Source organism: Rosa rugosa, chromosome 6, assembly GCF_958449725.1.
Source record: "Rosa rugosa chromosome 6, drRosRugo1.1, whole genome shotgun sequence".
Taxonomy (NCBI): domain Eukaryota; kingdom Viridiplantae; phylum Streptophyta; class Magnoliopsida; order Rosales; family Rosaceae; genus Rosa; species Rosa rugosa.
Window position 1 is genome coordinate 27,298,766 of NC_084825.1, and position 14,765 is coordinate 27,313,530.

General features: G+C 36.9%; 2 protein-coding genes across 3 annotated transcripts; both read right to left on the reverse strand.

Moving 5' to 3' along the window:
• Positions 1-4,615: 4,615 nt before the first annotated feature.
• Positions 4,616-5,371, reverse strand: LOC133716506 (uncharacterized). Its single transcript, XM_062143210.1, has one exon. It carries the CDS (start codon positions 5,369-5,371, stop codon positions 4,616-4,618), a length of 756 nt encoding a protein of 251 aa, XP_061999194.1.
• Positions 5,372-6,729: 1,358 nt separating this feature from the next.
• On the reverse strand, positions 6,730-13,443 carry LOC133715981 (uncharacterized). Of its 2 annotated transcripts, XM_062142706.1 has the most exons (9): positions 12,177-12,427; positions 11,605-11,694; positions 9,557-9,817; positions 9,186-9,442; positions 8,869-9,042; positions 8,661-8,768; positions 8,110-8,179; positions 7,918-8,016; positions 6,730-7,060 (listed from the first exon to the last, which is right to left on the reverse strand). In XM_062142706.1, the coding sequence occupies exons 3-9, from the start codon at positions 9,596-9,598 to the stop codon at positions 6,968-6,970; spliced, it is 843 nt and encodes a 280-aa protein (XP_061998690.1). In that variant the 5' UTR covers positions 9,599-9,817; positions 11,605-11,694; positions 12,177-12,427; the 3' UTR covers positions 6,730-6,967. The 2 variants fall into 2 exon arrangements, with proteins under 2 accessions (XP_061998690.1, XP_061998689.1); XM_062142705.1 differs by lacking the exons at positions 11,605-11,694; positions 12,177-12,427 and adding an exon at positions 12,453-13,443.
• Positions 13,444-14,765: the final 1,322 nt, after the last annotated feature.

The window sequence follows — 14,765 nt, forward strand, 5'->3', positions numbered from 1 at the left end:
GGCAGGCAGCTGTAAAGGAACCACTCTCTCCCTAATCTCGTAATTCAATCCCTACTAGGACATATGAGCCAACTCCTCAACAGCTATCAACTAGACAAATCGATACATTTGTGTGAGTTAAGCTCCTAGTCTTCGACACTTATAACCCTCCAGACAAACGTAATGAGATCAACTCTAACCTCTCCACCACTAGAGTATAAGCACATGTCCCAAAAGGGTTCTACAAAGTCCTCTCAAGACATGGTCACTATAATCCTAGTTCCTTAGCACAAAAATCCCACCTTGATCACACCTCACCTTAAAGGAGGAGCATAACTATCTTCTTCTTCTTCTTTAACAATACGGTATAATCCATGGAGAAGTACTAGGTCTAATGAATCCATACTCAAGTAAACTCTCACCTTGAACCTTCAACTCCATAAGTTCAGTTTGTGTCATCCGATAAGGTGCTATCAATATAGGTATCATACCTGGTATCACCTCAATAACAAACTCCACTACCCTCCTTAGAGGTAACATAAGTATTTCCCAAATTACATCACTAAGCTCGAAAACCACAACAATCTCTTCCCTAACCGCAACACTACCCACAAGCTCCACATGAGTCAAGAATCCTATTCAATGGCTAACACCCTCACCAGAATACGTTCTATCAAATGGTTACGTCATGCTAAAGGGAAGCATTCAGCCCCAGCTGAAACTTCATGGCCAAACTCTTTGCATCCATTTGTCTCCTAAACCAATAGTCTTGAGAATTCTGCCTCATAATCTCTCACACTCCTATCATCTTGAGTTGGTGAGATCAATTCTCCTTCCAACTGCTCCTAGATTCTCAATCTCTTTCATCACTTCAACCCAAGAATAACATCCATCACATCAACTACAGGTGAAACAGGCAGCTCAACCTCTGATGCCTCCACCTCATCCTCAACTGTCTCCATAGAAAGATCATGTCCCTACATCGGACTCTACCTCTACCTCTGGGTCTACCTCAACCCCTAGTTATGCCTCTCAATTTGTCCATTAGCTTGGAAGCAAAACAATACGTGGTAAATACTTGTATAACACTAAAACATAACATAAGTCAATACAAGTACATATTATCCAAGACACTAACACATCTAAGGTAATTCAAAGTCCTAAAATGACTTAACGTTCTAAACGACTCCTAACACTCTCACATACCCAATGACATTGTCAATACCGAAGAGCACACGATGGGGATCCGCTGCAGACGGGCCATCACTCGGAAGGTATTAACATATCACTAAATATGTACCTTACGCTTTGATACCAAACTGTCACGCCCCGAATTTTGAATAATCAATTCAAATCCGAAACATGAATAATAATAACAATTACAAATAAACGTTCTAAATTTTTTTCATAAACAACCTCACCACACGCCACTCAAATTTCCAAATCTTGAAAACCTCGAGTTAATTATTACAACTCACTCACACGTGGTAAATTTGTAAAGCTCAAATTGAGCATAACAAACCTCACAAAAGAAGGAATTAAAGTAAGTGCTGCCCCCCCCTTAACCAGCTCGGTCTCCGTCCCGATTATCCTGACCTGCAGGATTATCCGCTACACCGTTTGAATAGTGTACCGGGATTGCAACAACACAAAACCCGGTAAGCTTTTGACAGCCCGTATGAGTAAAAAGAAATGAACGGTTGATTTATTATAACACAATACTTTTAACTCAAGTAACAACCAACAATCTCAACATTTACAAGGAAACATCAAACAACACACGGAAATCCACAAGGAATACATTTCCACAATCCTCTAACCACAATATCACCACTTTGGTCCATCCCAACAACACGTTAGAGCTCTAACTACATCGTTACCTGTCACCTCGGCCAAGGTTCAAGTAAACGATATACATCTCGGTTATTATTTAATCGGCGGTCTTCGGACTTTTCCCCTGTCCTCAGAGCACTACATCTCGATTATTATTTAACCGACGGTCTTCGGACTTTTCCCCTGTCCTCAGAGCACTACATCTCGGTTATTATTTAACCGGCGTTCTTCGGACTTTTCCCTTGTCCTCAGAGCACTACATCTCGGTTATTATTTAACCGGCGTTCTTCGGACTTTTCCCTTGTCCTCAGAGCACTACATTCTCCACCTCTATACATCCCACAATGTCAACCATGAATATCAACATGAACTCATCAATCATCATCATCACATATAAATATGGTAAATCACATCTCAATCCATAATAATTAAATCATCACAATTCCACACTCTTCAATGTCACACCATTCCACGTATAATCACGTAAATATATATATACGTAATCACCCACTCAGGAATGACCACTAATACCAACTATAGTTCACACAAGAAAATCGTGAAATTCATTTTATATAATTCAAATCGTTTTACTTACCTATGGACCGTAGTTGATCAAGTCCATATGATTTAAAACAAATATTTATTCCATAAATATTTTCACACAATTACGACAAAACTAAAGAAATTAAGAGTACTCGGTTCGTAATATGAACCACGTGAGTTTACTCACCTCGATATTCCCGCTGCGTCTTCAATTCAACACAATACACACCGAAACCGCTCACCCAAGGGAGACCGTCAATCACCTAATCAAACATGACCTTAACTTAGCCAATAACTCAAAAACATACTCAAACGACAATCCAACGGTCGGATCGAAATTAAATGATGATCCAACGGTCGGATCCTCACAGATCGCCTTTAGGATCATCCTCCAAAAATCATCACGAAGATCCAACGGTCGGATCTTCCTGAATCATCCTTACTAACATCTTCACAAACTTATACGAAAATCTGACGGACGGATTCTCACGAATCGCCTCCCTAATCACTTTTTAGCAATTATACGAAGATCCAACGGTCGGATCTTCGCCCATGACCACACAAGGCCACTGGGACAGTTATACGATCATCATATCAAAACTAAGAGTCCATCAGACGGTCCGATCTTCACAGATCATGAATCGAACGATCGAAATCGATCGAAACGTAAAAATTCATAACTTAATTATACGATATCCAAAAATTGCGTATAATATATCGAAATGATCGTATTGAAATATAGAATCTAAAAATGTATAGAAACCATATTTTTGACCCCCGGAGGTGGCCGGAAATGGCCGCCGGAGTTAGTGGCAGAGCCGCCGCCGACCACCGCCAATGGTGTCGGGGCCGGGCTGCCCTTCTTCATCTCAACAAGCTTAACCATTTTCATAACTAGCATGAAGTCTGAAAACGAAAGGAAGTGGTCGGAAATTACCTAGAACAGTTGGGTTTGGCCTGAAATTTTTCAGAAACCGGCGAAGCTCCGATCAACGTAAAAACTTCAACAAATCGCTTCGGTTCCTTCTGGAGATTCGTTCAGCAACTCAAGGCGAACTCACTGCTTCAAGAATCACCGAAAGAGGTGGTCTGTAACTCGAGATATACGGATCAAAACGTGATTTTCGATCTAAATCGAGGCGAGCTCCGACGAACGTGAAAACGTTCACCCCAAATGCGATCCTTCTCGGAGGATGATCAGAAGGTTGAGGCGAGTTCAACAAGCCAAGAATCTTGAAGATTGGTGGGCGGAAACTCGAGATATCGGCGTTGACTCAAAATCGACATCAAACCGGGTCGAGCTCCCCGCCGCAGGTACAGGCCGCGCCGCCATGCAAGGCTGCCACAGATGGCTTCAGAGGAGTGAGGCGAAGCTGCTGGACGTGGTTGCTCATCCAGAGATGGCCGGAAGAGGAAGATAGACGCCGGCGAAGGGGAGAGGCCGACGCGGCTCGAGAGAGAGAAAAAGAGAACTGAGTTTCCAAAATGAAAAAAAAAAAAATATTTTTGGAATTTCCGAAAATGGAAGCTTTATACAAAACTGGAAACTTTTTCGAAAAATTATAATTAATTCATACGAACTCCGAATATTGCGTTCCACATATGCACGAGATCGTATCGACGAGCTCTACAACTTTCATGAAGGAAGGTTTCCCAAATTTTGAACGTATAAAAAGTCAACTTTCGCGAGTCCCTAAATAATGTTCGTTTTTGAAAATAAAATCGTTCGAACTAATTCCACAACTCCTCCAAGCTTCGTACTTGTGTCCATGACCACGAAATCATTTCCAAAAGGTCATCGGAATTTAATTTGAATTTTCGGGGTATTACAATTTCCATAGCAACTATTGGATCAGAAAATGCCATCAAGATATCAAATTAAACACTATTAATTTCTGTTGGAGTTTTAGGTAAAATGGCAGTTATGATATGTGTTGTACTCAGACCAAAAAAAAAAAAACAGTATAATGTACCATGATGACTCCGCCAGTTAAAACGAAAACCAGAAACGAAGATTATATGCACCTCGATCTTGGTGGAGAAGTAATTATGGTTGGATCGATAAACCATATAAACCTCCATAATTTGAATACAAAATAACTATTAGTTTCAGCTAAACCATGTGGTTGAGAACAACAAGCTCCCACGACAAAAAATAACATGAGAAAAGAAAAACCAATTACGGTTTTGATGCAGCAGCATTGTAAGCTAATTAATGCAGTCTAGCTAGCTCTCTTCTTAGGGTTAGGGTTAGGGTTTTCTACTTTTCATGGCTGCCGCTCACTTCCACGATTGGCATTGGGTATCGGCAAATGGGACACCAGTGATTGATCTCCAGCCAACGGACAATGCAATCTTCATGATAATAATGTAAACATGGCATGCGAGTGATCACGATGTCACGACGTTTATGATCAGGATCAACTACCCCCTCTTCATCCGGTGCATCATCATCAGAGTAATCAAGGCCCTCCATACAAATAACACAAGAGGGTGTCAGTTCCATAGTAGATTTTATTTCCAAACTATCAAGCCCTACTTTCTCCAAATTTTGAATAGATGATTTAGTTGCCGGAAGAAGCTTGGGAGTAAATGTTTCCAAGGACTCCGTTGCAACCCTCTCAATGATATCATCGTTCCCATCCAATATGTGCAGAGTAAATTCTGCCACAGAAACAACAATAGGCAGCTCGCGTATGGGGTCGTCAAGGACCTTAAATACTCCTTCAATAATAGCTGACTGGTCATCTTCTGTGATACGTATAGAGTCGGAAAGAAGCCAAGCAATATAATCCCGTAGAATCGCTGTCCTATTGACTAAGGGATTCACCTTCAATACTTTATCATGCAAATAATGATATTGAGGAGAATTATAAGTACTAAAGTCTCCTGGATGATCAATCTCACGTTGGCTTGCGGTGATCTTGACGAACTCAAATATCATCAGTATATAGCTTGCCTCGATTGGGAAGGATTTGATTTCTTGCTGAACATGGAACCAAGTAACAAGTCTCATGGTGTATATTGTGGTGGCCGGCTCGGAACTACTGATATATCGATATATTGATAGTTAAGAATAATAAGGGAGATGGATCTAATTGTGGTTTAAGGTCTTTATATATGTAGCTAATATAGCTTATCCCTATTCCACGAGGATAAGGAAAACTTATCCCTATTCCTCGAAATTGCAGGCAATATTGTCAAACTTCCCTCCACCTACCACAAGAACAACAACTCCACGGAAACAAGAACAAGAACCATCCTTGTCATCCAAGAATTATATGGAGATGATTATCAGCTATCACGTTACTTGGCTGGTCGACGACACCGCCGTTGATGGTGCTATTTTTATCTTCAATCCCAGGTCTGGGCAGCTTTTCCTCAAGTTCCATGACGCTGCGAAACCGGCCAAAGAGGTTGCAAATCTTGTGAGTTCTTTACCACCTGGAGAACAGCCGAAGCAAATTATTGTCAGCAATAGAATGCTGATTGGTCCACTGCATGCTGATTTATCTCAATCCTGCCCCAACACGGATATCAAATCAAGTGCGGTGCAGCTTCCATTCCAATCTCTCCTAAAGATTGAAAATTTTCGTGAGCTGATCAATACTGATCAAACGCACGATGTTCCTTTTGTTTTCGAAGTTTATGATGAGTGGTCGAAGACTAAATCATCATATTCTGCATTCTCCAGGTTCTTTCTGGTCCTTCGTGCACTTGATGTGAACCATGAGGAGGCAAAGAGGTTATTGGAGGCAGCTGAAATAAGAACTAATAACCCCGCGCACCACATCTGGCCTTCTCTTTCTGATAATGAATCACTAGTACAAAATCGATAATAGATAACGGTTCTGCACCGTTGTCTGAAAAAATATATTTTCGTTGTCTAGGTGAGTGTTGTCTTTTTACGCTTCACTCCACAACGGTACTTCACCGATGTTGAACATAATAAAGTACAACGGCTTTTAGTTAGAAATCGTTGTAGATATAATTACCACATACCGTTAGCACTAAATACACCGTTGTGTATTTAATTATTCAATAACGGTTTTCACTCAGATACCGATGCGGTAATATAATTAACACATCACTTTTGGCCTTCAACAACTTTCATACACAACGGTTGTTACCAAAAAAATGTTGACTTCAAGGATTGTATACATCGGTTTTTAGTTGAAAAATATTTTCCAACTTCATTAGACAACATTTTCTCGTAAAAAACGTTGGCATTTAGAGACTGTTACATCGGTTTCTAAATTGACAACGTTGTCGGTGATGATGAAGATAGTAAATTACAACGATTTCTAGAATAAATCCATTGTCTACTAGCCAGAGAGACGACGATTTTTTTTCAACCATGATCTACTGCATCAATTCAGGAAATTGAAATGAAATTGTAATATATTAATATATAGAAGAGTACTTCAAGTAATCACATTTACTATGCTTTCTCAATTGAAATTTTTTGAGTGAAGTTTGCAAAAGTAAAAGAAACATAAATAGTACTAGCTGTCATAAATGTATTTAGCTCTCATATAGAGGAAAATGTAAATTTTGCAACAAATTAAAGAAGTTTCACTAGGTACATAGTTAAACCATAGAACTGAGGAGTCTAAAGATACTTGTCGCTAACGAATTCTGCCCACTCATCACGGACTTCATCGATTTCTTCTTGAAGATATGTGGTCTCCATAGGTCCTTCCCACTAAGGAAAAAAAAAAATTATTAAACATTGGCCATAGTTATATAAAGACCATAGTATAAACCATACCACAAGAATCATATACAGACCTTCCAAGAAATGATGATGATAGCCAAATCCAACCTAAAGAGACACCATTGAATGCCATAGATCGACATAGATGATAGTTGTTTCAATTTTGCACAATTCCTCACCAAAATTAAAACAAATGCATGCGCTTTGTGCAATAAGGCATTTATCAACTCATTAATATTATGTCTATTGAAAAAAAAGAAGGATTAATGTTATTGTATATATATATATATATATATATATATATATATGGCATTGTGGATTAATGTTACTGTAACCTGCACATGTATGTCAATTTCTGCCAAATATTCTTTTCCTAAAGATTTTATTTTATGTTTGCAGCTCTTTAGAGCAGATATTTGTTGCTGGGAAGGTCAGAGTTCGTAAAATTTCTAAAGATGATTAATGGGGAAAAGTAATCATGATGACTATCATGTTCTTTAAGCTTTTAGCCTTTCTTCATAATCATATAGATATCTAGAGATTTAGGAAATTATCCCTATGCCAGATTTGTTACTATGCATATAATGAATTACTTCTGAATATATAAATGAAACATAATGCAAATTTCTCACACAAGATGCATTAATCATGCAATAGTTACCTAAAAAACAATGAAGTCATGCCAGAAGTTACAATCTCAAACGGAAACCTTGAAGCTAAACTAAATTTCTTTTAAGGACATAATGCAGCAAGATGGAGTACCAATCCAGGCCAAGCAACCAATTGAAGCTACCACATGATCATGCCAGCAAACGTTGAACAACTTAAACAATGAATATATATACCTTAGCTAGTACACCTTGAATATCTTCAAGGATTAGGTCCCTCATAAAGCGCATGACGTAATAGCCACATTCTTTGTTTGTCGGTTGTCTTGGAGCACCCTAGAGGATGTGTAACAAGAATCTATTAATATCCCAAAATCAACACTTCTAAATTTCATTTAATAAGAAGGCATATTCTAAATTAAAACATACCATCAGGATTTTCCATAGTGGAGATTTACGTCCTTGCTTATTCCTTTGCCGGTTGAATATATTAATGGCACTTCAAAAAAATAACAAACATGAATCACACATGCATGCTAATTTAATGAGATGCAGGACAGGAAGTTCATGAAAATTTTTAACTTAGCTAAGGCTCACAACAAGCTAAGGTCCTGATTTTTTATATATCTTTTGACAAATCAAAACAACTAGCTCCCTAATTTCCCCTATCCGCAGTTTCAGAGCTACAATTTTTCATAATCAACTTCATTGGTCAAACAAGAAGTTAATGTAAACTATTAAAGGTGGTAAGTAAGATATGCGTAGACTTCATTCTGAGTAGAACCTTTATAATCAACTACTTAGGATATAAGCTAAGCAGAGTAGTCTCTAGCTGCTATATTGTCTGGTTGCCTTGTTGCCTTGTATTATTATCAATGTATGTATGATATATAATCTTCCAATCAACTCATGTATATACCCAGGGAATAATCAGAAAACTGAATCTCAAGATTCTAAATGCGAAGTAAGAAATTACTTACTCATTCACAACATGTTTCCATTCACTGTCAATTATGCTCTGATAAAATGAGTCAACAAAATAGATCGTCTCCTTGACTGGATGGACAATCATTAACATCCAATGATCACTACATAACAAAACTCCTTATAGTAATGAACTTCATATATGACTAGTGATTAAAAATAGTAGTATTGTTAATAAATAAAGCATGTTTCTCTATTTCTTACCCGGAGTTGTAAGGGATAAAGAACATCTGATCATTCTGTGCTCCTTTGAATCGGTCTGCTAACTTACGAGATCTTACAAAACTTGTCCCACACCATGGAGCAGAGATTACAGCAGGATCAACAAAACTAACAGAGCCTACCATGTCTAACTCTTCAAGCACAGTATATAAGTACCTACAATGTTTCAAATTCAAATAATCTCCATAAACAAACTACAAAATAAAAGATGAAGAACAAACATGTAAGTTAAATTCTACGCACACACACACAATATATATATATATATATATATATATATATATATATATACAGATCACCTCATATAAATTACTATGCAAGTGGCTGATAATTTCTCCATGCCTCCAAGCTGTAAGATATCTTCATTCAAGATGTGAGTGGGTCGAGGTGACCCAAATACTCTCTCTTCCATATCAAACACAATGCAGTTCCCATGCATCTTGATCATATTTTGTGCATAACGGCATAATATTTTCAATGATTTTGGCATTCCATGAAAGTCCACCTCTGGGGCTTTAGGGAGTTTTTCAACAGTATGCTTACGCTTTCTAGGAATCTACAGTGACACCAGAAAATATATTAGGAATTCTTGGTAAATAACAAAACATGCATGTGTATATATATTCCAAAAAAAAATATAACAATAATAAAACCAAACTGTTTTAATCACCTCCACTCCTGTTAATATGACTAGATGTTTAGGCCAAGCCATCACATAACCTACAGCTTGGCCTACAGTGAATATGTCATCATCTTTAATAGGGAAAGGCAAAAATGCTTCAGCGTCTATAACTATATCAACTACAACCCGTTCGTTGCCTTTTCCTAAAGGAACACCATGAATGGTTGGGTTGGTTGCATCAATTTCTAGTACGGTACCACGCGCAACTATATTATCAACCAAGTCGACAGCTAACTTGCATGGTTTTCCCTTCAAGAACAAAACAAATGCATTATATTACTAAAGGTCAGCTCCTACCAAGTCTTAAAACCTACTGAGTTTGAACTAATTAGAGCACTCAACATTGTACCAACTAACTGGCAGCAATGACGTCACTTACAATTCATTGAATGATGCTCTATCAGTTGAAGAATTCACCAATCGGTTCCTGGCCACAAAATCAGATGGGAATGAGGCAACGTGATACCTCTATACCGCAAGGGATTGAATCCTCATATTTCTTCAGGTTAGCAGCAAGCACAATCTACACTAGGAATGATGCTGTCCAGACTCTAGATTGCTTACCAAATGGAGGAAGCATATAAAAACAATACATTGCAATTGCAAGCAAGGGAAAACCAATTGGCAACTCCTATGGTAAATTCGCTTCTACGACAAACAATTCAAATGACAAATCTTGTTGTGGTTCTGCATCTTTTGTCAACCATTTGGCGAGTTCTTCTACTCCTAAGAGTGCAGAAGAGATAGCCAGTTCTAACTCTAAACTAAAGCTGAGTTAACAAACTGTAGAAAACTTAAACTCAAACTTCCAAACTCCTTAAACACAGTGAATTAGATGACTCTATACTTGCTACAGCTCTATACTTTACTAAATCAAGTTAAAAAAAGATAAAGAGTAGCCAACTGCCACATATTGGTAAAGAAAGAAGTAACCTCTTCTAAGCCCATTGTCCAGCTTTTAAACTAGAGCCTTTGAGTCCAACCAGAAGTCTCCACTGTAGAGCCTTTTAGATAAATAAAGCGTTGTTGAAGGCTTGGTATCTCCTCTACCCTTTCCTGACTCTTTTTTTAACATTCCAACTACACTAAACGCAATCGATTTCTTAATATTTTATCACTCTAATCCCACCGTATCCATACTCATATCCACCTGAATCAACCATCCTACAGTTTATCAGTAAAATATGCCAAAACACCAAAACAAATGGCAACTGGATATTATATCAGCACTTCTATCTAATCTACTACTGTTGAGCCTTATATGCAAACCTACATTGACAAGAACAGTAGCCTGTGCCTCGAATTTAGAAATTCTTAATCAATCACACTTTGTTCATTACCAAATTCCCTAACTAAAGAGGACTTGGAAAACTATATGCAAATTTCGAAATCAAGATTGAAAATTCCCTAAACAGAACATTCTTCTCTATGATTTAAAATGAAGGTCTAATTGTTGACACGTTAATCCCTCAAATGAAATCAAACCACACAAAACCTAAAGCATAGCAAAATCAATTAAGCAATATAGAAAAAGTGAGGCAACATTAGAACTACCAGTAGCTTACTAATAGCTACTAGTCTTACCACCTTCCCTTCCTAAATTATACTTTGCAACCATAAAACTAACAGATGTTAGAGAAGCAAACATCTGAACCATGAAAACAAAGGGGTCAACATAATTACTCAGTATATTCTTACAATTCTAGAACTACCACCAGTTTTTTCAGCCACCACAGGTAACTTTCCCTAAGATTCTAATCCCTGCTCTAATACCATATTACCAACTAAGGTTCCTCAACTAAAGTATAACCCGAGTTCATATTATCAAGTGGCCATTTAAGCATTGGCATCATCCCTTCCAGATCTTTTTCTTTTTTCTAGTGTCGTTTTCATCTACTTTAGGGATGATGTGAACCCATAAGCTTACAAACTAGTACCAATCTTACTCCCCCAAAGTTTGAATTACGAAGCTTCTCATTATCAACATCATTAATAGAAACAGAGAACAAACAAAACACAAAGCCAGAAAATCATACCTGAAGCAAAATCCAAATAAGCGATTCCAGAATCCTAAACTAATCCATTGGCATCGTCAAATGGTAAACCCCACAAAGAACATATTGTACCTGCAAAAGAAACTTTTTCAATTAATTCATAGCAACAAAGAAACTTTCAATATATTCATAGAAACAAATAATGTCAATCAAATAAAGTGGCAGACAACTAGTAAACCCTAAACCATACTATATATTTAATAGTTTAGCCAACATTATTCAATCCAAATTGAAAACCAAACTCTAAACATACATACCCAATCCCAGATTAGCCTTCAATTGAAACACAATTACTCGGGAGAACTTTTTGATTCAGACGAGAGGAAATTTTTTTTTTTTCTTAACTGATAGGCAAGAGGAGCATAAAGAGTAGTGTGTTTGATCGTGTATAGAAACAGGGAACGGAAAAAAAGGGAGGGAACTAAACAGATGTGGAGGGAAAATTTCATTATATATATCTTCGATCAAAACACGTTTATATTTATAAGTATTGCCTCCCATTTCATGAGAAAGCAATTGAACAAAAAAAAAATTGAGAAAGCAAAAATTCTTACCTCAAGTAGGGAGGTCTTGCAGGCCGGTGGCTCACCTTCCATGGCAATTCCTCGCACATTAGATAAGGAATGGTGACATCCAACTGCGAAATCTCGTAGTTCCTCTTATCCATCTGCTCCATAGTTTCGTTCCTAGACTTGGCAGTGGCCTCAATTTATCTAACTTCCTCAATCTCATTCGTCCTCTACCCCATAAGCCACCGCCGACAACCCCCATATGCTTATTCGACCTCTGGCAATCCCCGGCAGCCAAATTCTTAAAATTACTAACTTTACCTGAAATCTTAACAATCCCAGACATGAGCATATGCGTGGAATTCCCAATCTCAGCCTTGAACCCATCCTTCTCCAGAACGAAGTCATCCAATTGATTCTTAATCTCATCATTCTACTGCAAAGCCTCGTCTTTTGCTCTATTAGCTTTGGCCAATTTCGCCGCTACCATCTCGATATATCAATTGGCTCTGGAAAGTTGTTCCTTCTTACACCTCTTAACTTCTGTAATTGTTTGCTATCACGCCTAAGCTAAGGCTACTAGGTGGCAACTAAAGCATAATAATTATGCCTTTTTTATATTTATGCCTTATCTTTTGTTTTTTAGTGGATGACTTCAGGCCTAGCTAATTAAACCATGCCCTATTTTTTCTTTTTAATTTGTTGAAGCCCAGCTAAAGCATAATTAAACGCAATAGCTTGGGATCTTGTTTTTTTTTTTTTTTTTTATGACAGCTTAGGATTGATCTTGTTGGGATCTTGTTTCTCACTTCCTAGATTTGATGAATTAGAATAAAATTCTTTAACTAAATAAATTTTTAATCGTAGATCAACACTTTTAATAATTACAAATTGATAACGGTTTTGACCGTACTGTTGTTTATTAAATTTACAAATTTCTAACCAAGGGACCAACACTTTTAATATTTGTCGATCGATAACGGTTTTGATCCTACTGTTGTATAAGTTAAATTTACAAATTTCTAACCAAGGGACCAACACTTTTAATATTTTTAGATCGATAACGGTTTTGACCATACCGTTGTATAAGTTCAATTCACAAATTTCTACCAAGGGGCCAACACTTTGTTACTATCTATAGATAACAGTTTCGACCACACCGTTGTACAAGTAAAATGAGAAAATTTCTAACCAAGGGATCAACACTTTTTTAATATCTATAGATAACGGTTTTGACTATACCGTTGTAAAAAAAAAACTACAACGTTTTTTATTAAACCGTTATCTAGGTAACGTTGTCTATTTTCGATTTTGTACTAGTGAATGGCGGGAGGTTGAGGGTGCTCTGAGGGGTCTCATTCTGTCGGACTATGCACATAAGAACAATGTTGTGGATGAATGGGCCTTAACACAATCCGAAATTATTCGTGACATTATTCTTGCTGGAGCTCAGGCTGAGGATACTAGTACTACTACTTGATTCTCAAGAAACAACGAATTGCAGAGAAGAATGTAGAACAGATACCCAAGTAATTTCTAGCTTTTTATATTAAAAGATATAATTGCAAATTTTAAGACTTTCCTAGGGGTCTGTTTGGACCCAAAATGAGCATTTTGGCCTGACAAGGCACGTCAAGGAAAACTGGAGCCAAACAGGGTCGTCTTGGGTACCTTGGTGTTTGCCATACCCTTATTTTTTTTACTTTTAGTAAATTAATATAGTGGAAACCTACTGAACTGGTCAACAGGTTACCCAATTAAATATCGACATGTGTCATTTTTAAAAATAAAATTTACCATATTAACAACACACTTTTTCTTGATATGTAACATTGTTAAAAATCATGTAACAAGTATTGTCAAAATAATAAATTACACATAGTTGAACTACAATTACGACTTATGACAACAGTTGTTGTGGTTGTTGTAATTGAGTGGTCAAAGATGTAAATATCATATTTGGACAACTTTTATCAAATTTAGAACCTTGATTATCAAGTGGAGAAGCTCCTTACAATACTGAGTTGTTACATATCTTTTGGTCTAATTTTAATTTTACCATGTTTACAACACAAATGTTGTCGGAATTGTAAAATGGTTGGTAATCTTGTAAATGGTATAGTTTTTGAAGTAATTACTACAATCAAAACAAAAGTTATCGCTTTTACACCAATAGTTGCGAGTTATGGTAAAATATGTAGTCATTGAGTAATTATTCCATTAATGATAAAAATATAAAGATTTACCACTTTGACAACAAATTTGTTGTTGCACTTGTTAAATTATCCATAAATTAGTACATTAGTTTAGGTTGAGTAATTACTATAAATAGGACAAAAGTTACCGCTTTTACATCAATTGTTGTGATTGTGGTAAAATGTGTAGTCATTGTAGTAATCATTTCATTATTGATAAAAACATAAAGATTTACCACTCTGACAACAAATTTGTTGTCATACTTGTTAAATTGTCTATAAATTAGTACATTAGTTTAGGTGGAGTAATTACTACAAATAGAACAAAAGTTACCTCTTTTACATCAAGTGTTGTGGGTTGTGATAAAATGTGTAGTCATTGTAGTAATAATTTCACTAATGATAAAAACATAAAGATTCATACATGTTCTATTTCATA

Bases quoted from the DNA above. Each gene is read 5' to 3' on its own strand.
- LOC133716506 (XM_062143210.1), bottom strand. From the start codon at position 5,371: ATGAGACTTGTTACTTGGTTCCATGTTCAGCAAGAAATCAAATCCTTC.
- LOC133715981 (XM_062142705.1), bottom strand. From the start codon at position 12,563: ATGATGAGATTAAGAATCAATTGGATGACTTCGTTCTGGAGAAGGATG. The intron at 8,769-8,868 runs GTAAGAAATAGA...TTTGTTATGTAG, and splicing joins TTTATCCCTTACAACTCCGG to TGATCATTGGATGTTAATGA. The intron at 8,180-8,660 runs GTAAGTAATTTC...ATTTTTTTGAAG, and splicing joins TGGAAACATGTTGTGAATGA to TGCCATTAATATATTCAACC.